Source organism: Acartia tonsa, chromosome 7 (genome assembly GCF_053477335.1).
Source record: "Acartia tonsa isolate MP-2025a chromosome 7, ASM5347733v1, whole genome shotgun sequence".
NCBI classification, from domain to species: Eukaryota; Metazoa; Arthropoda; class Copepoda; order Calanoida; family Acartiidae; genus Acartia; species Acartia tonsa.
In genome coordinates this window covers 36,607,029-36,633,641 of record NC_137266.1, presented here as the reverse complement: position 1 = coordinate 36,633,641, position 26,613 = coordinate 36,607,029, and the positions used below count along the sequence as shown (strand labels likewise).

The window sequence follows — 26,613 nt, the reverse complement described above, 5'->3', positions numbered from 1 at the left end:
ACTAATTCATTGAAAAGAAAACTTTGGATATTTTGAAATATTATTCCCAACTAGTAGTGTCAACACATTTCAACCATTTTTTAATGTACAGAAGGGGTACTTTTCTTTGGGAATGTGTCTTAATTTATCCTCCAATGTCTTATCCCTTAAGATCCCTGAGAAAAAGCAAATGATTTCCTATGAAAGTTTACAATTTCGCCCAAACTTGGAAAAAATTGCTAGGAATAATCAAAACAGTTTTTTGTCTACCAAAAATAAATATAAAGACAAGGGTGAATTATGTCCATAAGAAGCGCAGCAAAAAAACAAATTAAATTATGAATATAAACATGTAAAGTGTCTGAAAGTAAAATTAAGCACAATAATAAATGTTTAAAATCGATGTAATTAGGTCAATGTCGACTAAATGGGATTATATAAAAGTGGTCATTGCTGATAATCTATCAACATAATGGTATTCTAATGACATCATGACTACAAAATAAGTCTTACTAGTGGCTTCAGGTTAACTTGTAGGTAGGGGTGGATATCCTACACACCCCCCCCCCCCCCCTATATAGTTATAAACCTTCCCTGAACCATAAAAAGCTCAATTTTAAAGGGGAACCATATCAGTTCAGCGGTTAGCGAGATCCATCGCAACAAACACATACTGACAGTCAATTTTTTATAAGGATATAATATTTCGGATCTACTGCAGTTCACGGTAAAATATTGCTGGTTACGAATATTGCCAAAAATCTATGAATTATAAAGGCTGCTGGCTGCAAAACGGCTGAATGTACAGATCATGCCCGCACACTGTTTTAAGCGGCAGAAGAAGGCCTACAAATAATCTGGAATAGTCATAAATCAATAATGCATAATTATCTTGCAGTGCAGAGAAATACGCGAAAAAGGCCTATTTTACGCGTTTTTTCTTCAGTGAAGCTTTCCCTGTGCATCATTGGATCTTGGCTATTCCAGATTATTTGTAGGCCTTCTTATACCACTTAAAATGGCGTGCAGTGCAGGTATGATCTATACGTTAAGCCGTTTGACAGCTAGCAGCCTTTAAAATTCATAAATTTTTGGCAATATTCGTTACCAGCAATATTTTACCATGAACTGCAGTAGATCCAGAATTTCTAAGTTTGGTTGTTGAGAACTTAATTATACTACTATGAAAGCAAGTACATAGAGGTCCATTACTAGCGGAGTTATATTTCTTAAAACTTTAAATAGATATATTATTACTTGGATGTTACACCAGATTTTCATCTTCTCCAGTGTAGAGAAACTCGCAGCGGGCTAAAATAAAGATATCTCCAATCCCCTCTTACTGGATGAATGAACTAGCCAATAAATAATTTTCATGTTAGTAACCTAAATTAACGACAAATTTTCCCCTGTCATAATATCCACGTATATATTCTATATCCATTTATATACTCTCGATTTAATGTGTAGCATACAAAACCTAACGCAAGAAAAGCATCAATAATATGGTTAAGTTTTATTTTTACATGGATCTAAATGGATAAGACAATGGACATCAAATTGATGTACATGCTTAATAAAGTAAAACTAAATCACCAGTATCCAAAGTATTTGAGCCAACCAATGAATGAATTAGCTTTTAAAAACTTTGGTTAGCAATATAATTTACGGCACAATATCCCTTCCCTCCCTGGGTATATAGTAAGTGTCCAATTTTATATAAAACTATAACAAGATTAGGATTTTATTTGGTTAATAGTGCCTGTTTGGCATCTATTGTTCGGGGACAGTGTATAAGAGTAAAGAGAAATGTTTAAAATACCCCAAAAAAATTTTTTGATAAATGGATAGAAAAAAAATTGGTAGTGGTTGGTAGGAGGTTGAACTTCTTTTGGTGAAAGGTTTTGACTGAAAACAATTCTGCAAAATAGCCAAAAACCTGAACATTTCATTTGTTTAAGTGGGGGGCAGGAAGTGTTAATATTTTCTTAAACATTTTAATTGTATAATGTTTGTTTTATCTATAAATTTTGTTTAATGTATTACTTTTATTAACATCACATTATCCTATTATATAAAGTATTTAGTAAGGTTTTTCTTGTCCTTTCAGATCTCTTCAACTCCTTAACAACTTGAGTTCCTTAACGGTCGGGGGAGGAAAAGGGCGTTGAACGGTTCTTTTCTCATTTTCTGTGTGTGAAAGATAGAGGGATATAACTGAGTGACTTTTTAAATATAGGTATGACACATACTGAGATTTGAATTTTTTTTAATATTTCCATCCTGGTGGGCACAAGATGCCAGCAAACCTGGCAGGGTCATCCATGTAAAGAGCAAAAATATTTTTTGACTTAAACAAATCATTTTATCTTACCAAAATATCATCTAGCCATCTATCATCCTTATATGAAATGAAAGTGTTCAAGACAATTTCAGGTTCCAGGTATGATCTTGAAGGTTCTGATCCTCCAGGTCATAACCGACCGATAAAGGTGCGGCTAGGGGCCCGACTGTTAGAGGTTAAATGGGAAAAAAATTTTCATTATACGTATATCTTAGAATAGTTTTAGGCGGCTTTTTTTCTGTCTCTTAAAATTAAAGTTTAAGTCTTAAGATATTTCATTAGTCAGCTTAAAAAATTTCCAACCAATAATTTAATTCTGCAAATGGTGTAATTTTGATTATCATCGTTGGGGATGTAAATCAATTTGTCGTCTGTTGTCTTATCACTTCAGATTCCTGATAAAATTGAATGATCAAAAATGGTGTAAATTTTCCCCTTGTACACGGTAGACAAGAAAAATTATGTCCATATGTGGTCAGGGAACGAGGAGAAATTGGATTGTAAATTATACTAAACTTTTACAATCACGATATCCTAATCTGTTGGATAAAACCAGAGGTGGATTCTTAAAAAAAATTTGCCCCACTAATTGCTTAGTGGGGCTTTACTATTAATATACCAATTATTTTAGAAATGTATTAATTATACACTAACTCCTCCTAATTGATAAAAGAGTGGAAGATAAACTCCATGATGATAAACAAAATACCCCCCTTGTAGATTTAAACTGCTGAGGTCGGTTCTTAAAAAAAATTTGCCCCACTAATCGCTTAGTGGGGCAAAATTGATTTCGTGAAAAATCCTCCAAAATCACATAAAAAATCTACAAAAATTAAATAAAATCTTATGTTAATAACCCTTCTATGATTTTGTTTAATTTTTGTAGATTTTTAATGTGATTTTGGTGGATTTTTCACGAAATCAATTTTGCCCCACTAAGCGATTAGTGGGGCAAATTTTTTTTAAGAACCGACCTCAGCAGTTTAAATCTACAAGGGGGGTATTTTGTTTATCATCATGGAGTTTATCTTCCACTCTTTTATCAATTAGGAGGAGTTAGTGTATAATTAATACATTTCTAAAATAATTGGTATATTAATAGTAAAGCCAATTCAAGCTAAAGACGAAGCAAATGATTTTTCAGAAAAATAGAATATATCTATTATGGTTAATATTTTGCACAATACATATTATCCAACTATTCTGTGACGTACAGACCTACACTATATATAGAGTAGCTGTGCTACTGAAAATATAAATTAATGCTGATAGTTGTTGTCTAGGAAGTAGGCAGTAAATTATCCAATATTCAGTTATAGATAGATAGATAGATAGAGAGAGAGAGAGATTAGAGCCAATAAAATTATAAAATGTTAGCCTAAATTTTAGAAGATTTTTTTTGTTTCCGTTTTTACACCAAGTACTTTGTTGAGCACTGCTAATCCCGATTTCCCCTTATTTTATTAAAGATTAAAATTAAGAAGGGGTAGGAGACCGTATAGGTGGTAATGTTTTTTTTTACTTTTAGGTTAAGTTATAGATTATATTAGATACTGGATAGCCATGCAGAGTTATTCCAAAACAAGTATAGGCTACGAAGAGTTAGGTCTCAACGCAGGGATAAGGCACAGAAAAAAAAATTCAAGGTCAACCCCCCCCCCCCTAAAAAAGCACTCTTATTTTCAATTTAATTCTAAAAATAGGGAGGTTATCTTTATTGTCTTATTAATTTTTTAGGCTATTTTACTTCAAGAGAAAATATCATTGTAAAACTATAAATATAAATATAATAGTAATATATTTATATTTCATAATAAAAATATATTAATAGATAGATACATATGTTTCATAAATTAAAAGGTAATATATATATGAATATAATAGATAGATAGATAGATAGATATGTATTTCAACATAAGCATACAAAATAATAATAATAAGATTATTACACATATTCACATATTTTTATGCATAGTTTGGTACTTTCATAACCTGGGTTGGCCGTTGCATAAGCTGAAAATACCAGTTCATGACAAACATATTCAAAAAGATTTTATAAGGTTTCTAGCTACATCGAATTTTAATAAGATAGTCATATTGGATATATACATATAACATATAAATAGGTTTAAACAGAACAAATAAATAAATAAATAGTATGGTATTAGCAATGGTATTTACACTATGATACAATGGGGTTAGAGAGTTGTTAAAAGTTTTACAACAAATTTAGGCAGATTTTAATTATTTTTACAGACAAAACATTTTTGCTTATTACAGTTAAAACTCTTGTACTTTTCTAATGATTTCTTTTTAATGAGATTTTTAGTGGAATTTTTAGTTTTAGCACACCTTATAGCAGTGTCTAGATTGTTCCATGTTTTAACAAAGCAGACATTGGGAAAAGTTTCTAAGGCTTTATGTTTAGGTAAAGGTACTTTTAATTTCATTACTCTGTTTGATAACATTGGTTCAAAAATATTATTAAATGAGTCTGGCATTTGTCCTGCAAGGAAACTTTTTACAAAGCTACCTATATTAACTATCTTAATATCTTCAAGTTTAAGTAACTCAAGCTTTTCAAGTAATGGATCTACATGAGCAATGTACTTTGCATTAGCGACATATCTCACAGCTTGCTTTTGTTTTAATAATAATCTATTCATTCCCTCACATTTAGCATTACCCCATGTTATAATAGAAAATTCCAAGTGCGCTTTTACAAGGGAATTATATATAGATTTACGAATTTTAGTGGGTACAAACTTTTTCAATTGATTTAATACAAAATTAGCACTAGATACTTTGTTAATAACTGAGTTTATATGGTGTTCCCATGTTATAAACTCATCTAAATGAACACCTACAAATTTAAAAGATTTAATATTACAATCATTCCCGATTCTTTCAATTTTTTCACCGCCAATTTTTATGTCTAATGAATCTTTAACACACTGCATTTTTTTGGTTCTAAAAACCATAAACTTAGTTTTGGCAACATCAAGTGAAAGTTTATTTGCTTGAAACCAAAGTTTAGCTTTTTCTAGTTCAATGTTTACCCTCTCCTCTAATCTTTTTAAATTGCTATCACTATGTGCAAAAATTGTGTCATCAGCAAAAAGTGAGGAAAATATATCAATTGCATTAGGCAAGTCATTTATATATAATAAAAACAGTATAGGACCAAGAACACTTCCCTGTGGGACTCCATGGGTTATGTTTTGAATAGATGATTTGATACCATTAATTTCTACATATTGAGTACGATTATTTAAATAAGAATGGAACCATTTATTTGATAAACCTTTAAAACCACAATGATTTAGTTTGTTTAAAAGGAATTGGACATTGCAAGTATCAAATGCCTTTTTTAAGTCAATGAAGAATCCCAGTGTGTATTCTGGTGTTTGAGAATCAAGACCTTGGTATATTTTATTCAATAGTTGAATTAAGGGCTGGGTTGTGTTGTGCTTGGGTCTAAATCCATACTGATGTTTATAAAGAATATTGAACTTATTTAAGTATTTAAACATTTGACAGGCAACTATTTTTTCCAGAAGCTTAGAAAAGGCATTTAATATACTAATAGGTCTATAGTTATCAAATGAATTATTCCTTCCTGATTTAAAGATTGGCAAAATTTTTGCGCGTTTATAACTGTTTGGAACAAAGCCATGTTTAAAAGATAGATTAAATAGGTGTACAACAGGCTCTATAATACTTGGCATAATTTCTTTTAAAAGTTTAGTAGAAATATTGTCAGGCCCACAACTTAGTTTAGGTTTTAGCTTATTGAGAGTAGAAAAAATTATTTGAGGGGTGATTTTTTGAAACACAAAATTTTTATTGACTGGAACCCCAAGGTAGTCATTAAAATCATTTTCGCAAAATGGAATTTCATCCGCTAGTCTGGGTCCAACATTAATAAAAAAATTGTTAAAACCTTCACAAATATCTTGAAAGTTTTCATAAGATCTGTTATCATCTGTAAAAAGATTTGGGATAGAATGCGTTTTTTTATTCTTGTTAATGAGTTGATTAATTGTAGACCAAGTTTTTTTCATGTTAGACGAAAATTCATTGAATTTAGAAAAATAGTACTCTTTTTTGGCTTTCCTAACTGCAGATTTATAAATATTATTTGCAGTGACAAATTTTCTATTGCTATCAACGGTTTTATCCTTAAATTTTTTTCTTAATAACATTTCCTTTTTCTTTCTTAGGTTTAGTAAATCTGGTGACATCCAGGGATTTTGGGGGATAACTCTTTTGTTGGGTTTTATAGTTTTAAAAGGGAAACATTTTTCAAAGTTTTCGTTGATAACATTAGAAAAGTTTTCAAAAGCACTCTCTGGACTAGAATCTGTAGTTATGTCAGACCAATCAAAAGAAGATAAGGATTGCTTAAATATTTCAGTATTTTCATTAGACATATTTCTTTTTTGTAAAGAAGAATCTTTGTTTTGCTTAGGATTACTTACATTTAAGTAAAATATTGGAAGATGGTCAGATAGGCTTGAATAAATAAGTCCAGCATTGTAATTATCCATCCTTTTATTTGTAAAAATATTATCAATCAAAGTGGCACTTGTTGGTGTAATTCTGCTAGGTAATGTAATAACTGGTAAAAATGAATGAGAGATTAACATATTTAAAAAGTCGTTGGTTGGAGAATGTTCATTATATTTAAGCAGATTAATATTTAAGTCAGAGCAAAGAATTATTTCTTCTGCATTCATAATTTTAAGAGATGTTAGAGTTGTGTTAAGCCAATCAGAAAAAAATTGTATATTGCTATTTGGTATTCTATAAATATTTGCGATTATCTTAAACTTGTTTTTTGAAATGTAAACTTTAATTATTAGAGATTCAAAATTGTCATTAAAGCACGAGAATTCTTTAATAATTTCATAGTTTTTTAAGTTAGATAAATAAATAGCCAAACCCCCTCCTCTCTTTTCTTCCCTGTCTTTTGAGATTAGATTATAATTATTTAGACAGACTAAATCTTTATTTTAATTCCCCACGTCTCCTGAACACATAAACAAGAAAAATTAAAGTCTAGGTTTTTGGTTTCCTCTATCAAATCTCTAAAATCCTTTGATTTATTTGAAATACTACGTATATTTAAGCTTAAAACGGAAAATTGTTCACTTTTATTACTAACTAGCGATTTAAATTCATTTTGATCAACATACTTACAGCTGTGCCCAAAATCTCTATTTAATATAAGCTCATTCTGACCATTACTTGAAATTAGTTCTATATCTTCATCGAAGCCTTATAATAACAGATAAGTTTAAATTTTACTGTTAAAAATTGCCTATTTGGAAAATTAATTTGATAAGTTTTACTATTTAACCCCAAAATAGTAAACTTGATTAGCATATAGTAAAAGATTAGTGACATACAATAGAGATAATGTGTAGAGTGGTGACGTTAGTTTAAACATATATTAGATTTGATATCAGAGAATGATTTTTAAATAAGATTCTATTTAATTCTTTTTCACATATTTTGGCTTTATATCAGATTTAACACCAACATGGTTAGGCAGATAGCTGTTGATATCACTTATGGTGTACGTAAATGAATTTTCACTTTTAGGATAATAAGTTAACCATACAGGTTTTTCTCCTTCTTTGACAGTCATGTTAATGTCACCATTTTGGTTTGTATCAAATTTGTGAATGATGCCTTTTTTCTTCAGAATTTTGATATGACCTAAAATCTTGTAACGATTTTTGGTTAGTTGAAAGTTTATAAAGAATCTTTGCCTAGGAATGTTTGATTTTACCTTTTGTCCCGGAAGTGTAGAGTCGTATTTGTTGCTCATATCCTCCCCCTCCTTCTTGTCCCCCTCACAATCCTTATTGTCCCCATCCCCCTCCTTCTTGCCCCCCTCCCCAGACATATCCCCGCCTCCATTTTTCGGCATATCTGACTTCTTTACTCCTCCTCTTTTCACAGCGGAAACCAAATCAAAATAGGCTGACCCATTTTTTCTGTTCCATATTTTTAGCAGGACTGAGTTGTTTTTCAGTTCATGTACTGCTGTTATGTCAGATTCAGGAATTCTGACTCCATAGCACTCATGGACAAGATCTAATGTCCTTTCTGTGAGAGTTCTTGTGTCCTGATCATCATGGGGTTCAAAGAGACTTTTCCATCCTTTTTCAACATTAGGTGGGCTAGTAAGTAAAAAGTTGCCCTTAAGATTACGTTGCAATGAGTAATCTGCCGTATTCAATGCTTCTTTAGCCTCAGCCTTAGCAGTTTTCACATCATCCTTCAGATTTGTGGATTTGCCATCTTTGCCAACAGTTTTCCACTCTGATCCACCAGTGGAAATTATGTGCTGGCAGACAATAAATAGGTAGTTTAAAAGTGCTTTGTTGTTATTAATATCAACTTCACACTTTTCTCTTCCTATTTTCTTCAATACATCTTTCACTACCTCGACATCAACTTTCTTGGCCATTTTTTAGAAACAAAAATTTTGTGTCACCCTACTGGTTAAATGTAATTCACATGAATAGGATTATAGCGGTCAAACTAATTATGTGTTGCTTGCTTGAAAACTAGATCACAACTGATCTAATACAAAACAACACCTTTAGATAGATAAATAACATATAGATAGACACATAGATAAATAGATAAATAGAGAGACAGATAGATAAATAAAAAGAATATATATATAGGAGAATAATTTCTTCTTATTTAATACCCGAAAAGCAACACATTTATCTGAAAGGTTTTCAAATAAAACAGCAAATATTTTAAAGAATTTTTATAGCACCAAATTTTACGCGTCCTCTTAAGTTTGTTGTCAAAATTTCATTAGAATATCAAAATGACGATAATATGTCAGCCATTACCATTTTAGTAAGGCTATATGCTTGACATTGCAAAATGTAGGTTGTTTTGAAAACCATTGGTTATTTCGAGTCTCTATCAAAACGCCGTCATATTCAAAATGTTAAAAACCTAAAGAGCTGAACCACATATAATCAAAGACATTAAAAATGAGATATTTACTGCTGTCATGTCAGATTCGTGATTATAAAATGGAGAGTAGGTATACTGCCTTGGCCCCTAAACAGGTTCAATTAAATGCCATGCACAGAAAGTTCAATGTCTAACATAAAACTGTTACTTCAAGTTGTTGTGCACAAGGATGTATTGTACATCCTCAATGATGATAAACAAAATTACCCCTTCTGTAGATTACAATTAGTGGTTAAAACGTTTGAACACTCAACTTAATAATTCAACCAATCAAAATTCACTAAAGTCTCCAAAGTTGTTAAGCCTACGAATAAGAAAATAAAACTTTAGGGACTAGTGTAATAAACAGCCCATTGTCCTCTGTCTCTCTCTGAGTTGTGCATATGTATGTATGAACACTCTTCTTGTGATATATACGCTTATCTAATAATTATAATCTCACAATAGATTAGAAAATTATTTATTCATCATCATACAGAACAAGATCAATACAATACAATAGTAGTGCAGCAATAATTCCTGTTAAAACTAAATATTTGTTGGGATATTTTATTGTCTATATTTTTCCGTGTAAGGTTTTTGGACTGAGGCTAAGAATCTCATAAATTAATGATCTAAATGAGTTGTATCTTTCATAGAAGCTTGTAAATGTCTTGGGTAGGTTTTAGGATATTTTCCTAACTCCCCCCACCCTCACTAGTTTACTTTAAAGTAGTCTATAAAAAAGCAGTTGTTAAAATATATTTTTTTCTAACATAACCATAACCATTAGATTTTTATATCTAACAAATAGCGTTTTTTCTTAATGTTCAAAATAATGTTTTTATTGAAATGTTTTTTTCCCTATACATAACGCCTGTTGTGGGGGGCCTAACCCTGCGAGACTTAACCTGCATGGTTGGCCCAGTAACTAATATAACCTAACTTAACCTGTCCAAAAAACAAAATACTATCTCATTTATTTTCAAATTATTTCAAAATAAGGAAGGGTTTGTGTGCTCAACAAGGCACTTTTAGGAAAAACACACCAAATTTTGATAGGAACAGACACAATAAGATGTAGAGCAGCTTTGCTCCACACAAAAGAATTTGTTTGTTCTATCTAAAAGAAAGAAAAAAAATAATTTTCTCCCTCATTGCTTTGTCTAATTAATTAGTACCCGGGTCTTTTATCATTTTTTATTACAATAACAATAGGATTTCAGTATAATATTCTACTGTTATTAAGATATAAAATAGTTCTATGATTATAGGTATGATAGAAGTTGAGCTAAGGAAATAAATAAGTAGACAAAAAGACAAATTGTAAATTTAACAAATCTGAAAATTAAAAAAAAATAAACCCAGATTTATAGAGTTGGAATTATATACATTTCTGTTAGATTAAAATATGTTCTGATCCACAATGATAACACATGTATATAATTTGAAAATAAAGAAATATGCCTTTTAGATAAAAAAAAATGTTGGTCTTTTCCTTTTCGATCAATGAAAATTTTGTTTTGAGGTCTTTCTCGTCATTATTATGGTCCCCAAATACCTTTTAAACAATGGATTCTAAAAGTTTTTTTCTAATTTTATAATTTTTTTTTGCTTATATTATTGTACATGAAGACACAGTTAGTTTTTTTTTTTAAATCAAAAGAGTAAAGTTTCTTTAATTTAAAAAGCAAATCTTTTGAAAATTTTCAATTTATTTATCTGTTTATCCTTGTAATAAAACAGCCTGCTGGAATATTATAATAATCATTACAAATACATTCTATACAAAAAATATTATTATTTTGTAATAGTGAATATTCTACTTTAAATTGTTATAAATTAACAATAAGCCAAAATCTAGGATAAAATTTCCTAGACAAGGCTAGCCTGAGAGTTGGTGTTTCACAATCATTTTCTTCTATCTTACTGTATTACAATTTACTGTGTTTTTTCTGATTGTTCGTGCTGCTCTATTTATGGACATTGTCATTGTTTTTTAAGTTGTACTCAAATTTTATAAGAATCCTTTTAATGGATAAATATTAATATAAACCCTATGTTTCTGCTCAGATTCATTTGAAGCTTTCTTAAGTAAAGGAGAAACATGTAATCCAGCAGCATTTATTGAGATCATTTAGTACACTTTCTTTATATTTTAATTATTGGTTAAAAACTTTGGACACATCCAGTTTGTAACCAAACAATAAAAACTCAAAAATTAGAAGTACCCAAAGTTTTTAAGCTGACATATAAGATAACGTGGTTATGAAACGTTGGGTACCAATTTAATTTAAAATACAGTACAATGTGTTCCTATTGGCCCCATAAGAGTTTGTAGGTCTAGACTTTTTATATCTATTAATTATGCCTCTTGTTTATACACTGTGTTTCTATTGGTCCCATAAGTGATTGTAGATCTAGACTTTTTATATCTTTTAATTATGCCTCTTGTTTATACACTGTTTTTCTATTGGTCCCACAAAAATTTGTAGGTCTAGACTTTTTATATCTATTAATTATGCCTCTTGTTTATACACTGTGTTCCTATTGGCCCCATAAGAGTTTATAGATCTAGACTTTTTATATCTATTAATTATGCCTCTTGTTTATACACTGTGTTCCTATTGGCCCCATAAGTGTTTGTAGATCTAGACTATTTATATCTATTAATTATGCCTCTTGTTTATACACTGTGTTTCTATTGGTCCCACAAAAATTTGTAGGTCTAGACTTTTTATATCTATTAATTATGCCTCTTGTTTATACACTGTGTTTCTATTGGTCCCATAAGTGATTGTAGATCTAGACTTTTTATATCTTTTAATTATGCCTCTTGTTTATACACTGTTTTTTTATTGGTCCCACAAAAATTTGTAGGTCTAGACTTTTTATATCTATTAATTAAGCCTCTTGTTTATACACTGTGTTCCTATTGGCCCCATAAGAGTTTATAGATCTAGACTTTTTATATCTATTAATTATGCCTCTTGTTTATACACTGTGTTCTTATTGGCCCCATTAGGGATTGTACATCTAAACTTTTATATCTATTAATTATGCCTCTTGTTTATACACTGTGTTCCTATTGGCCCCATTAGGGATTGAACATCTAAACTTTTTATATCTATTAATTATGCCTCTTGTTTATACACTGTGTTCCTATAAGCCCCATAAGAGATTGTAGATCTAGACTTTTAAATCTATTAATTATGCCTTTTGTTTATACACTGTGTTCCTATTGGCCCCATAAGAGATTGTAGATCTAGACTTTTTATATCTATTAATTATGCCTCTTGTTTCTACACTGCGTTCCTATTGGCCCCATTAGGGAGTGTACATTTAAACTTTTATTTCTATTAATTATTGTTGACACAAAACTTTTTGGTAGACTTTTAGAAACAAAACAAAAACTTTTTTGCTTAGAAAATGGTTGGAAAAACATTATTTTTTTACAATTTAGTAGATGGTTAAACAAAATAACAATGTTTTTTTTGTCTTTATGTATGTTTTTTGATATCTTTTAAACTGTTTAACTAACGTCTACTTTTAAGAAAGGCGTCAATTCATAAAAACAAGATACTTTTATATCTAGTACCAAAAAAAGTCTTTTGGATTAATTTATATATTTTTCTTCTTTATTGTCATATTGTTATAAATGTCAGAAGATACTTTTATGAATTATATTAATAGCAATTTAAGGTAAATACATTAATATAAAATGATATAAAAATTTGTGTATTATTTTCCAAAACTGGTAAAAATAAAAGTTAGCTAAATATTTACTAATTATTTAATGCATTCAGTGAGAGGTCAATTGAGGATGATTTAAGCTTCCCTTTAATTATTATAAACTCACAATTACAATTCCTGGATTATAATTTACTGATTCAACTCTTCCTAAAAGATATTAGTTGTAGATTTTCTATCTTTTCATTTGGTTTATTGTGAACTGCAGAAGTAGGGTACTTCCGTAATAAGCCACACATGGGTTATGACCCCCCTTAGGAATTAGGCTAATGAAAAAGATACCCCCCCCCCCCCCCCCAACCCACCACAATTAAAAGAACCCAGTAATAGTGTCGGACTGATAATGACGTCAAAAAAAAATAGCCAATGAGAGGCCATTATTGACCAATGGTAAAATTTATAGTGGCCTCTCATTGGCTAATTATTTTTTTACGTCATAATCAGTCCGACACTTTTACTGGGTTCAATAAAATTTTTTTATAATATTTAGCATTTAAACTTAACTTGGTAATTTATATAATCTTATCTTTAGAATTTAAAGATACGTTGATACATTTGAGGGACAAAAAAATACAGACAGACGAAAATATTTTTGCAGTTTTGAATGACACATAAATTCCTAAAATTCCCAATTAATATAAATTACATAAGGATTATATAATAGTTATTTAGAATCGTAGCAACTCTATAATTTAATTTAGTATAAAAAAGGAGGGATCCCCTTCCTGTACAGTAAAATCGTTGGTTGAAAAGTTTAGACACTTCTAATTTGGAACCAACCAATTACACTTCTATAAAAATACGAAGAGTGTTTGAGTTGAGGAATAGAATTTAAAAACTTTGGGTACCAGTGTGATTTACAGTCAAATGTCTCCTCCCTCCCTAATAAAAAAAAGAGTTTAAAACCTGCAATTATAGTCAATATACAATATAAATAAAACATATCATATATTTTTAGTTTGACTAGGGAAAATGAACCATTAAATGGATATAGTATCTTATAGAGTAGATTTCCAATTTATTAGTTATAGGAAACCTTTTAAATCCAGCCAAGAATCTAATATTAGAGGGAAGGGACAGACAGACAGACAAACATTATAGTTTTAGAGTAACGGCTTAAAAATGTATATCAGACTTAACTTTTTTCAGATAAAAAAAAATAGCAAAAGGTTAATTTATATTAAAATGTACGTTCAGTTGGCGCTAATGTCTAACTACAGGAATAGTTATTTAGTTTATTTATATCTATCTATCTGTATATCTATTTTATTTATATCTATCTATCTATCTGTATATCTAGTTCATTTATATCTATCTATCTATCTGTGTTTCTATTTTATTTATATCTATCTATCTGTATATCTAATAAGATTAATGGTCTATCTATAAATCTAAACAAATTTCACTCATCTACTTAATAGAATAATAAATAGTTACTCTATCTATCAATCTATCTATTTACAAATGAATAAATAGATGTATAATTATTATATTATCTATCTAACCATCTATATATGAACTTATCTATCTATCTATCTATCTATAAGTCTATATATCTATAAATAAATGAATAAACTATATATACTAATATAGTAAGGCAGTAAATAAAATAAATATTTGCTTATCAATCTATCTATCCATTTATCTATCTATAAATAAATGAATAAACGAAATATACTATTATAGTGAGGCAGTGAATAAAATAAACATTTCCCTTATCAATCTATCTATCTATAAATTCATCTATCTATCCATTCATTTCTAAATAAGTCTATCTATCTATAAATAAATGAATAAACTAGATATACTATTTTAGTGAGGCAGTGAATAAAATAAATATTAATGAAAATAAAAAATAACGAAGTAGAAAATAATAATCAAACAAATATTACAACCAGGTATGGAGATAATTAATCTATATAATAAAGTAACAGGATGTCTGTCGGTATGTCCATTAAAATCTTGAAAATAGCTCGGACGATCGTTTGTTTGGGTTCAGGGCAGGATTAAGGCTTTTTAGCGTGGGGTATATAAACCCCGTGCGAAAGTAGATTTGGCCCTAAATAAACAACTTTCTATAAGCAAAACTAAATGTTTCTTATTTAGGGGAGAATGGTTGATTAAACCACACCCTTCTCTAGGAGCTAATCTACTAAACATAAATATGTCGTTAAAGATATCTAAAACGGCTGGATGTAACCTCTATTTAGCTTTATTGACTATTTTCAAGCACTTTAATGACAATACATGCAGAGGGCTAAGCAGCCGAGTGTAATCCTCAGGGAAATCAACCTGTTTTAATTTTAAAATTTACCTGGAAGTCCAAACCTGTTCCAAATATGGCAATCCCTCTACTCAACAAATTATTCAAAGCATCCAAACGGGTTAAATTTTGAGGCTTAGTTGCGGCGGCTGACACGCGGTTGCCGAGCCCTGAATACATGTTATAAATTGTTATTTCTGATCATGTAATTGAAAATGTTGCTTATGGACAAAATTGTCCTTTTTAGGTTTTTGGAAATAATTATTTCTATCTCTCATTCAAGCTACCTTTGTTCTCTCTCTCTACTTTTGTACTCTATCCCCCCCCTTCTCTCTCTCTCTCTCTCTCTCTCTCTCTTTCTCTCTAACTCTCTCTCTCCCTGTGTATATAGCCTGACATAATTATGACAAATAACTTTTTCTTGGCCACTATCAGAGATAGACGGACAGAAAAATTTGCAAAAAAAATACAAATAAGCAAGGAGAAATATGTCCATGAATAGAACAGCTAATTATAGTAAATTGTAGAAGGATATAGATTAATTTTACTCCAAATGGCCTCTCCCTCCCCGCTATGGACCAAAACCAAAAGAAACAAATGTTCTATTGATTCATTGTTTAATGGGCCAAATACAACCAATTATTTAATTGGATTTTTTAAGAATCACATTATATTTATAGTTTCAAGGTCAAGTACCAGGATGTTTGTGTGTTTGTTTGCACCGAAAGATCTCGCTACCCGCTTTTTAGTAAAACTTCAACCTCTCAAAGCATTCCTACCCTCCACTTCAGATTTAAAAGGAAAAATATGGGGTAGGAGGGTAAATTCTAGGTGCGAAATCTCTTGGGAGGGTGAATGTAACATCCCCCCCCCCAAAAAAAAATATAAACTTTAAATGAACTTATAAGAAATTTCACTGTAAAGGACAAACAGGTTCCAGTCCCAAACGTCAGAGGGGACAATCGCAGGAGTGTTAAAATGTTAATTTAATTAAGTATATTTCTATACAGATTAGGTTAGGTTAAGATATGAATGTACAAATAAGAGCCCCCCGCAGGCATTTAAAAAACCTTTAAGATGGTCTAAAATAGGTTAGGTTAGGTTAAGTGTCCACTCCTGCGTTTGGGACTCCGACGTTTGGGACTCCTGCGTTTGTCCTAGGACCGAGAAACACATATACGGGGTCAGACGGACATTCTGTTACTTTTATAACATTATTATTAACAAAAATTGAATAAATTATTTTTTTTTAGTTGAATGTTCCTATTAGTTTTGCAAGTGAACAACCCTCTACACAACAAAAATAATTTAGGCATGTTCCTCTTAGCATCAGCTGTACAAATAGGGATATAAGGATAGGGCAATCCTTTGGTAGAATCAGTTAATGTTATGTATCGCATCGTATCTTAAGTAACTTTTTGTGGATATCAACATGATAAATTTTAAGATTAAAAATAGTTTTGTTAGGCCCGAGGGAACGAAGGCCTGGTGTAACAAAACTGGTATTAATTTCATAATATTTATTTTATTAATAGTTGAAAATTGTCTTTAATACGGTGTTATACATGATGACATCGGGTTGTTTTCCATTGGATATTAATCTAACCGAAGCCACACTGGAAAAGATTATTATAAATCAAATAGTATTTTGTAGCATGACCGTCAAAAAATAACCTGTACCTTCTATCTTCATTAATAGCCGTGAAGTTCTGGAAAGGTTTAAAGCTATTTTTCCTTATAACTTTGAATACAGCTCCACTAAATGCTATGCTAGGGAGCAGCCGCTAGTTTATTGATATAAAGAAACATGAAATTTAGGTGGAATAATTTTTCAAAATAAAACAGGTAAAACTTATTTATTAATGCTTAGCTGTTCTATAACTAAGGAAGGAATTTTCAAATCCTTTGCTACAGAAAGACATTCTGTTACTTAAATCTGTAACACCCCTAGCCTCAAGGGATATTTTTAATTTACAAATAAGATAGTTAAAAACCTAATTGGACCTGAATTAAGCTTTCCTACCAGGATAAATCAAAAGGGTTCGATGGTAAACAACATTATACTTTTGTATAATACATAAGATAAGCATCTAAAATTTATATGATTCGTTCCCTAAATTATAAAGCATTGCTTTTAAGTCCATATGATTTTAAAGCCAATTTAATTTTGTTGCTGTGATTTGCTACTTCTAGACGTTGTAATTATTATTTTTATCAAAAAAGCATCTAGTATTAGGTTCTTGCACAAAACCAAAAAAAAAATTTCAATGCTCTCTCGGCATTTCTATGGCCTTGTGGACTTATTTTATATATTTACCCAAAATTTTGGCTTTTATTTTATCATAATTATAAAATTTATATTTTAAAATGATTAAAGTTACTTTGTATCTCGAATGTGTATTTCAAACTGCATTTAAAGTATTACAACAATTTAGCAGAATTTTGGAATAGCACTACTTCAATATATTAATGAGGATTATTTTTTTCGCATGATTCCGTAATTTTCATATATATACATTTGGTTATAATTAATAACACTTTGACTTAATAAGAGCATTTGATACCCACCTTTACGGAATTAAGCAAAAAATGACCCTCTTTATCAATTTCTAATAATTGGATATATAAGAAATATTCCAAAACTTTTTAAGCATTAAATGATGTATGTTTTAAAGTTCTGTCACTAAAACTGCTATTTTGAAGGACAAAATTTGTTTGTTTGTATGAGAAATAAGTTGTATATCCTATACTACTGTAATATTATTCTATACTATAGTATATATATAAAAGTGCAGTGGTTGAAAGTGCTCACTTTACTTTAAAAATGGGCCACTTCTGGACCTTTTTGGGCCGAATTAGGTGTGTCGATCCAAGAATCTAAAGGGATAAGACAATGGCCGACAAATTGATGTACATCTACAATGATGATACTTAAAATTAGGGACTAGTGTAATAAACAGCTCATCGTCCCCTCTCTCTATCTGGTGTTGATCTCTAATCCCCTCCTTGCTCAGCAGAGGGCTAGAAATTTATATGTGGATTCCCTATAAAAAAAATCTCCTTTTATTTCTTCATTAAAAAGATGCTTCTCTTAAATAGAAGAAAAGTATGTTTATCTCCACTACTGTATAATGTATTAGCTACTCTTACTCTCTCTCTCTCTAATTCATTCTCTCTCTCTCCCTCTCTCTCTCTCTCTCTCACTACCTAACAAATATACAAACTTTACCATATATCCTCTTTTACAAAATTCAGGAAGTTAGGGAAAAGACCTTAAATCTAATATTTTAGTTTGTCTAACTATTTTTGGGTGGAAAGCTAAAGCAGCCACTCATATTTACTTTTTTGTGCAGTTGAAAATAGTAGAATTTACTAAATAAGAAAATGAAAATTTAAGTATTTAAAATAACCTTAAAAATATTTTAATAAATATTTTAAAATAAAACAATTAAAATAAAAAAAACATCCACTCACTAAATTCATTTTCTTCTAAAAGTTGCCACTTAAGATCTCTTATTAAAACCATTTAAAGATAGAAATGCTAAATTGAAGAAATAAATACCTATTGTTCTATCCCTGTATTCCTGGCAAAAGTGCATTAAGACTAAGTTCATAGATTACATTAGATTTAGGGTCAGGTAGCTAAGTCCATAAGTTACTAGAGATCTAGGGCCTGGTAGATAAGTATTAAGGCTACGTCTATAGATTATTAGAGACATAGGGCCAGGTAGCTAAGTCCATAGATTACTAGAGATCTAAGGTCATGTAGCTAAGTATTAAGATTAGATTCATAGATTATTAGAGATCTAGAGCCAGGTATCAAGGAGTTAAGACTAAGCCCATAGATTACTAAAGATCTATGGTCAGGTAGCTATGTCCATGAGATCTATGTCTATGTAGCTAATGTTGCACTAGTTAACCCTGCTAGATAATTGTATAAATAAGTGGTACAAAATTATGTATAACATTTAATTTTACAATATTCTGTTGCAAGCATAGACGTTTAGAGGGGGAGGGGTGAAGGGGTGTTTACACACCCCAAACCTTTAAAACCCCTCATTTTACCCCTCTCAAAATTTTAAAAATACATTAAATTATCCCCTTCAAATCATTGAAAACCTCTTATTTTACCCCTCTGAAAATTTTGAAACAAAATACATTAGATTACCCCCCTAAAACAAAAAATCTTGGACGTCCTTAATCTGCCTTTTTTAGTTTTATCCATTTAACCCACTAGAGGTTTGATAAAATATTAAAATCAAAAGTCAAAATCAACAAAAAATGTTTTTTTAATATAGATCCTTGAAGTTAACGTATTTATCATAAAAGTATTGCTTTAGATAATTAGAATATTTTATTCATGTTTTAACCAATAACTTATTAATTTGATGGTTTTTTCTTCAATTCAAATATACATTAATGATGAAAAATTTACATTAGTAAGCAATTAAAAAATAATCAAAAAGAGGCCCAGAGCCCATTGAATACTATTGTTTTCTAGATCTTTAGAAACAAGGCGTCAAAAAAATTAAATCAATTGGACGATTTATTAATAATCTAAACTAAAGTTTATTAAACTTTTAATGAAAGCTTCATAAATGTCTTAAATGGGGCTTTATACTATTTTCCTGATCTCCACAGCCCTCTTCTAGAGGCTAAGGATGAAACAACTCTTGTTCAAATTCAAATTCAAATTCAAATTCAATTTATTAACCATAGATCCGACAAACCCCGATCTTGGACAATTATCCTCCACCGGGAAAATAAAATGATAGATTTTACATGATAAAATACATGTTAATGATAATATTAGATTATTATATATGATTTAATTACATATTATCACATTTACTTATAATTATATGATGGTTTATTTTTATTTCCCATCCAATCATTATGACATATTATTAGCGATAATATTGACTAAACAATTTAATAATGATAGCGGATAATGCCCATGTCTGACTAGCCAGGTGCAGTACGTAGCCCTAAGGCTGGAGCACGCCCTTGATGACGTTCAGGCGCTATTGCTGGCCGGCATAGTCGGACTAGTGAATTTGAACATTGCTGTTATAGTTCAATAATGATAAAATTCCGCAATTATGCTTCAATATGCTTGCTACACCCCCAGAAGTCTGTCCGCCTCCGTCTTTGGTTGTCCCCCACCGCCGCGCAATGCCTCCAAATGTGATTCCTAAATAGTAAAGTTAATACAATTCCTTGGTCCTAGGACCAAGGAACAAGGTTATCAAATAGATAGAAGCGCAACTCGTAATAACAATCCATAATTTATCCCATACGTCTATATTCAGTAGGACTAGGTACCTATTTATAAAAAAGTAAACAAAAAATAAAAATAAAATTAAAAAGTCAATAAGTCTTAAAAAACTTAAGAATAGGTACCTAGAGAATTCTGCTTGCAGTAACCACGCTAATAACCACGCTATGGAGAAATAGTTTTGAGTGATATGGACAAAAGAAAGGTTAAAATTGAAATAAATCATAAAGAATAAATTAATTTGAAAATTTTTGGCTTTGATTAAGTTTTTTATTTTGGTCCGATCCTAATAAACGAATATTCAATGAATATTCATGAATATTCAAGCGTAGAAGAGTTGAAGAAAAGTGTGCCCATGACCCCCCCCGCTCGGGTTGCCGCGCCCCACCTGCCAAGGTTCGAACAATTATGCGTCAAAAATCATGTGTCATGAAGAATAAACGAATAAAATTAACAAAATTTGAAAATTGGAAGAGTTCCAATATTCATGAATGCAACAGAGAATATTCAAAATTAAATATTCCAAAACGTGTTGTTTGTTGCAACAAAAAACTGCGTCAAAATTCAATTTTGACAGAACAAGGACAAAAAGTCTTCAAGCGAGAAAAATAACACATTTTGTTCGGAAAAATGGCATAGAACGCTGCTACTGTCGCGGCTGGAGTCACTCACCACAATTCTCTCCAACCAACCCCATAGCATTAAGCCGCAGTCCCTGCTCACGACAACCCCCTAAAACAGAAAGAATTAGTAAACAGCTTAAGTTGAAGGAAAGATAAATTATAACCAGGAATTTAGTTTATAAAACTAAGAATATTAAGAATATTCTTCCATCCGCCGCCGCAACCCGCAATCCCTGCCCCCGGACAAACTTAGCTTCGAGTTAAATAAATTAAGAATGACTAAAAAGTAGTCAATAAATTGATTGGAATAATATTAATCTGTCACACGTCATAAAAAATTAAATTTAAGTTTAATTCAAATGCAGCTAAGAAAGTGAAAATGAAAGTTAAATTAAAACAAGTTAAAATAACGTATTTGTGGTTGACATTTTACACAATTCTATTTAGTAAGTAATTAAAAACTCTTTTTTTGAAAAGTTTAAAATCTTGGATAGTTTTCAGGTTTTCTGGTAAAGAGTTATAAACTATTGGAAATTGAATTAAAGGTAAATTGAATATAAAATTTCTTGTTGTACTGTCCACATGTAAATCATTTCTATGACGTGTGTTGTAGGAGTGTAATTGACGTCTATATTGCCAAGTATTATCAAAAATGTCCGGCTGTTGGCCGTTAATATATTTATGCATAAAAAGCATGATATTATAATCTCTCAGCTCTTTGAATGGTAAAATACGCAATTGTTTGAACAAAGGAGCACTGTGTGCAGTGCTGGAGCTGTTTGTGATTATTCTAGCACACTTTTTTTGTAGTTTGTGTATAATACTTGCCTGTCCGTCAGTTACACCTGTAAAAACTATTATTGAATACTCGATAATGCTATGTACGTACGCGAAATACAGCATCTTAAGATGCTGCATGTCGAGCACGTTCTTCATGACACGGAGGCTAAAGATTGCGCGCTGCAGCCTGCTGTGAAGGTCCCCCCAGTGATAAGTAAACTTCAACTTAGAATCTAACCTAATACCTAAGTGCTTAGCCCATCTATTCTTTTCATTTTCATGGTTACAGTCGACTTTATCAAGCTTGACAATTTTGCCAGGATCCCTTTCCCCATAGTTGTTAGAATCAATATAAACAGGAAATTCATTAAGAAGGTCAATTTCATTTGCAGGAATAACTTGTCTAGGAGTTTTAAAAAGGATAATTTTTGTTTTTAAGGAGTTTATGATTAATTTATTGGCAGCATACCAGTCATTTGCTTGAGGTAGGACTCTATTTATTGTTTGGATTAAATTTGTGAAATTGTCAGATTTTAAGAAGATTAGGGTGTCATCGCAGAAAAGGTTAAAAATGGCTTCTCTGCAGCTGCTGTCTAGGTCATTAATGAATATCAAAAACATTAATACGCCCAGACAGCTGCCTTGGAGTATGCCGATAAGTATCTCCTCCAGAGTATCAAAATCTAACAAATAATTTTTAAAGAAATTTCACAAAATTTACTTTCTTTTTTATGTAATAAACTGCAGCAATTTATTATTGCAGCGCAACTCATTGACATATTTATCCTATTTTGCACAATAATTAGTAATATAAATGTATAAAAATTATAAATAGATAGTTTGATAAATGTATTGAAATTTATTATATTTCATTAAAATCAGGGATCTTAAGGGATAAGACAAAGATGGCGATAAATTGATATACATCCACAATTATGATAAACTGAATTACCTCTTCTGTAGAATATACCCAAAGTTTTTGAGCCAACGATTAAGATAACGTAGTTATATATCCTTTGGTACTTGGATAATTAATAGTCCATTGTCCCCTACCTCCCTGCATTAAATACATTTATAATTATATCAACAAACTGTATTAATTGCATAGCTATTTTTAATTAGGGTATAATGTCCGTCCGTCCGTCAACTTGTTGGTAGGTAGGTTGATTTTTTTTGGGGTGTGGGAGGGGGGGGGGGTAGGAAGAGAAAAAAAGTAAAAAAAGGAAATGGGCAATTTTTCCCAGGGGCTAATTCTCTTTGTAGATGTACCCTCAACCAAAAATAGTATAAACCTTTTATATTAAGAAGCATTTTTGTAAGCAAAGCCTTTGACTATATACTAGCGGCTACGCCCCTAGTCTTTAGTGGGCGGGAGTAGATCAGGAAATGGGCTAAAACCAACCAAAAAACATTTATGAAACTTCCCTGAAAAGAAAAACATATTTTGACTAGGAGATCATTAGATTTATTACTAGGATAATTAACTAGAAGATCATTAGATTCATTACTAGGATAATGTCGAATTAGTAACGGTTCAAAGCTAATGTGAGTGATAGGTCAACTTAATATCATCAAGTTTAGCTGGGTACGAGTTAATGTTTGCCAAAAATGAAGTGATATATGTTTATGTGAAGTTAATGATAATGTGGCTTCCAGCGTAGCTGATATATTACTAGGGTAGGTACGTCCGTACGTTTCTTTTTATGCAAATAAGCGAAGCTACTTTGTAATTATTCATGTTTTTCTGTTGTAATTATGTCTTTCTTATCTATCTATTTATATATTAATTTATCTGGGTTCTCTCTCTTTCTCAATCTCTTTTCTTTCTCTCTCTCTCTCTCTCTCTCTCTCTCTCTCTCTCTCTCTCTCTCTCTCTCTCTCTCTCTCTCTCTCTCTCTCTCTCTCTCTCTCTCTCTCTCTCTCTCTCTCTCTCTCTCTCTCTCTCTCTCTCTCTCTCTCTTTCTTTCTCTCTCTCTCTCTCAATCTCTCTCTCTCAATCTCTCTTCTTTCTCTTTCTTTCTTTCTATGAATCTTTCATTCTTTTTCTTTCTTAGCTTTCGATTGAGCAATAATACCTGTGTTCAAATATAATAAAGAACAATCACCAGAATTAAGAGTAGCTTCGCTACTAAAAAATATCATTATTAATTTTCCTAATGTATGTACTATACACAATTTGTTTTTTAAGTAGCGTAGCGTCTCCTCAATCAAACCTTGTCAGTCTCTGCTATTATATCTTGTTTTTCACAGATATATGCATTAGTGTATTTGTATTTGACCATTAAGATTTTAAGAACTACTGTATCTAAGATTTGTTTGGCAACTGTCACTTTTTAGACTTTTGTTAATTACGCACCCCCCTCCAAAAAAAAGATATTCTTTGGACACTAAACTAATGAGCCAACCAATCAAAATTTAATAAAATTCCACAAGGTTGTTAATCAAAGAAAAAGAATCGTTTTAATAATATTTTGGGGACTAGTGTAATAAAAAGACAATGTCTTCTCCCTTTCTAATACAATATTGCATTTTGGCGTATTCAAATCAAAAGCTCGGCTGCTATTGTAGATAATCATTCCTATAACATTTTTCAAAGTAAATAACTGATAAAAATACTATAATTAAAAAGCAATTATCATTACCTGTTTTTATTACATAATATGTGTAGTAATAATTGTACGCTTTTGTTTTTTTTCTACAGGCGAAAAAAAAACAGAAAAAATACTATAAAAACAGTTTTGTTACAGAGAGAGGGGGGACAATGGGCTGTTAATTACACTAGACCCCAAAGCTTTATAATAACGTTTTCTTATTTGTTGGCTCGACAGCTTTAGGGACCTTAGTGAATTTTGATTGTTTGGTTCATTAACTTGAGTGTTCAAACGTTCAAACTACTAATTTTAATCTACAGAAGGGGTAATTCGTGTATTATCATTCGGGATTCTATCGAATTAACACTTGGTATGCTAAATTCTTTATAAAAATTAAATATAAACCTGTGGACAATTTTGGTTAGGATTAAAAAGCTGCTTTGCTAACTGAATTATGCCTAATCATTGTTTATTTAAATTGACTAGGTTTAATAACAATAGATCAATTATTTAATACCTAAAACATAGATTAAATATTTACTTAGCCTTCAGAGGCCAAAGGACCGGCCGGGCTAACAAAACTGTTATCAATATTATCATCTTTATTTCATTATTCGTAGAAAATTGTCTGTAATACGATATTGTACATGATATTTCAGTATAGCCCGGAACTGTTTCTAATCCAGCGGATATTCATCGGTTTGGAAGCCATACTGGAAAAACTGTAATGATATTAATGTCTTTATAATGGTTCTAACCTCTTATACCATGCTGTTTACCTTTTAAGATAATATAAGATTCAATTCATATTTATAAAGCGTAGCTACTATATAACTAAGAATGTGTAATAAGATCTTTTAAACGGCTTGTCTCATCCTTCTACTATTTTTATTCAACCAAGTATGGTTTTAGACTATTTCCTATGGAAAAATTAACTGATTTTTGTATTGCTGCGCTACATATGAATATAAATATGCTTGTATTATATTGTGTAGGGGCTATTAGTTAAGCTTTATTCATAAGATATATTATAACATTCGAATAATGTTTTCGTATTTCAGCTATTTTTCCATAAATTAGCCAATATTAAAGCCTTTGTCTAGCTAGAAGTCCTACATTTTCTGGTTTGATTGGTTAAAACTGACAGTCTCCTATCTTTTTGACCAATAGTTTAAATCTAAAGATGGGGTAATTATGTTGTATCATCATTAGGGTCGTATATTAATTCATCATACACTGTCTTATCCATTTATATCCCTGGGATTAAACTTGAATAGTTTATTTATAGCAGTTTGACTATAGTATAGTATTTGATATTGATATTGCTATATTTTGGATTGACAAAAACCAAATTGTGTTAAAATTGTGTCAAAATTTATTCGTGTGACGTAATTTAAAAAAGAGGGATAATCCATCTCTTTTTTAGAGGTTTTCTTTCCCACTTCTTCTCTCATCTCCCTAATTTTTTTACGTCACACAATTTTAACACAATTTGGGCTTTGTCTTTTGGATTTATTCTTTTCATTTAACTAGGAATCTTAAGGGAAAAATTATATACATCCTCAATGATGATAAGCAAAATAAACCCTTATTTTTGTTTAAATGTTAGGAACCATTCAATTAAAATCTTATATACCAAAGTTTTAGCCAACGAATGATATTTTAATACTTTGGATACCACTGGAACTTACATCCCAATGTTCCCTCCCTCCCAACGTTTCACGGATTTTTGGGTTTCTGTTTTCAAAGATTTTTTCGGTTTCTGTTTTGGTTGATTTTGTGTGGTTTTGAATCTGATATTACTGCAATGCAGAATAAACATAGAATAATGGAAATAATCTCTTCATTTGGAAAAGGATCACCGCGATGCCAACCCTTCATCCCTTGATAACGAATCTACTACAAAAGTTAGTTAGTCCGTTATACTGTCAGACTGTCCTCATTCCCTCATATCAGTTCATGGTAGAAAGCTTTTTATGGTGTGTATAAAAATGGCGTCATACTGGCCTACCATT

The 26,613-nt window shown here is 30.8% G+C and overlaps 2 protein-coding genes across 2 annotated transcripts in view; one reads left to right on the top strand and one right to left on the bottom strand.

Moving 5' to 3' along the window:
- Positions 1 to 8,804, bottom strand: part of LOC145324521 (uncharacterized) — a 38,648-nt gene extending 29,844 nt beyond the window's left edge. Inside the window, exon 1 of the mRNA XM_080167105.1 lies at positions 8,121 to 8,804. Coding sequence (XP_080023231.1) covers positions 8,121 to 8,804 — 684 coding nt within the window. The remainder of the gene's footprint in view (positions 1 to 8,120) is intronic.
- A 6,073-nt stretch (positions 8,805 to 14,877) lies between these two features.
- The window catches only part of LOC145324520 (uncharacterized), a 41,289-nt gene continuing 29,553 nt past the window's right edge, over positions 14,878 to 26,613 (top strand). Inside the window, exons 1-3 of the mRNA XM_080167104.1 lie at positions 14,878 to 14,961; positions 16,580 to 16,638; positions 17,145 to 17,171. The gene's annotated coding sequence lies outside the window, so the exon portion shown is untranslated. The remainder of the gene's footprint in view (positions 14,962 to 16,579; positions 16,639 to 17,144; positions 17,172 to 26,613) is intronic.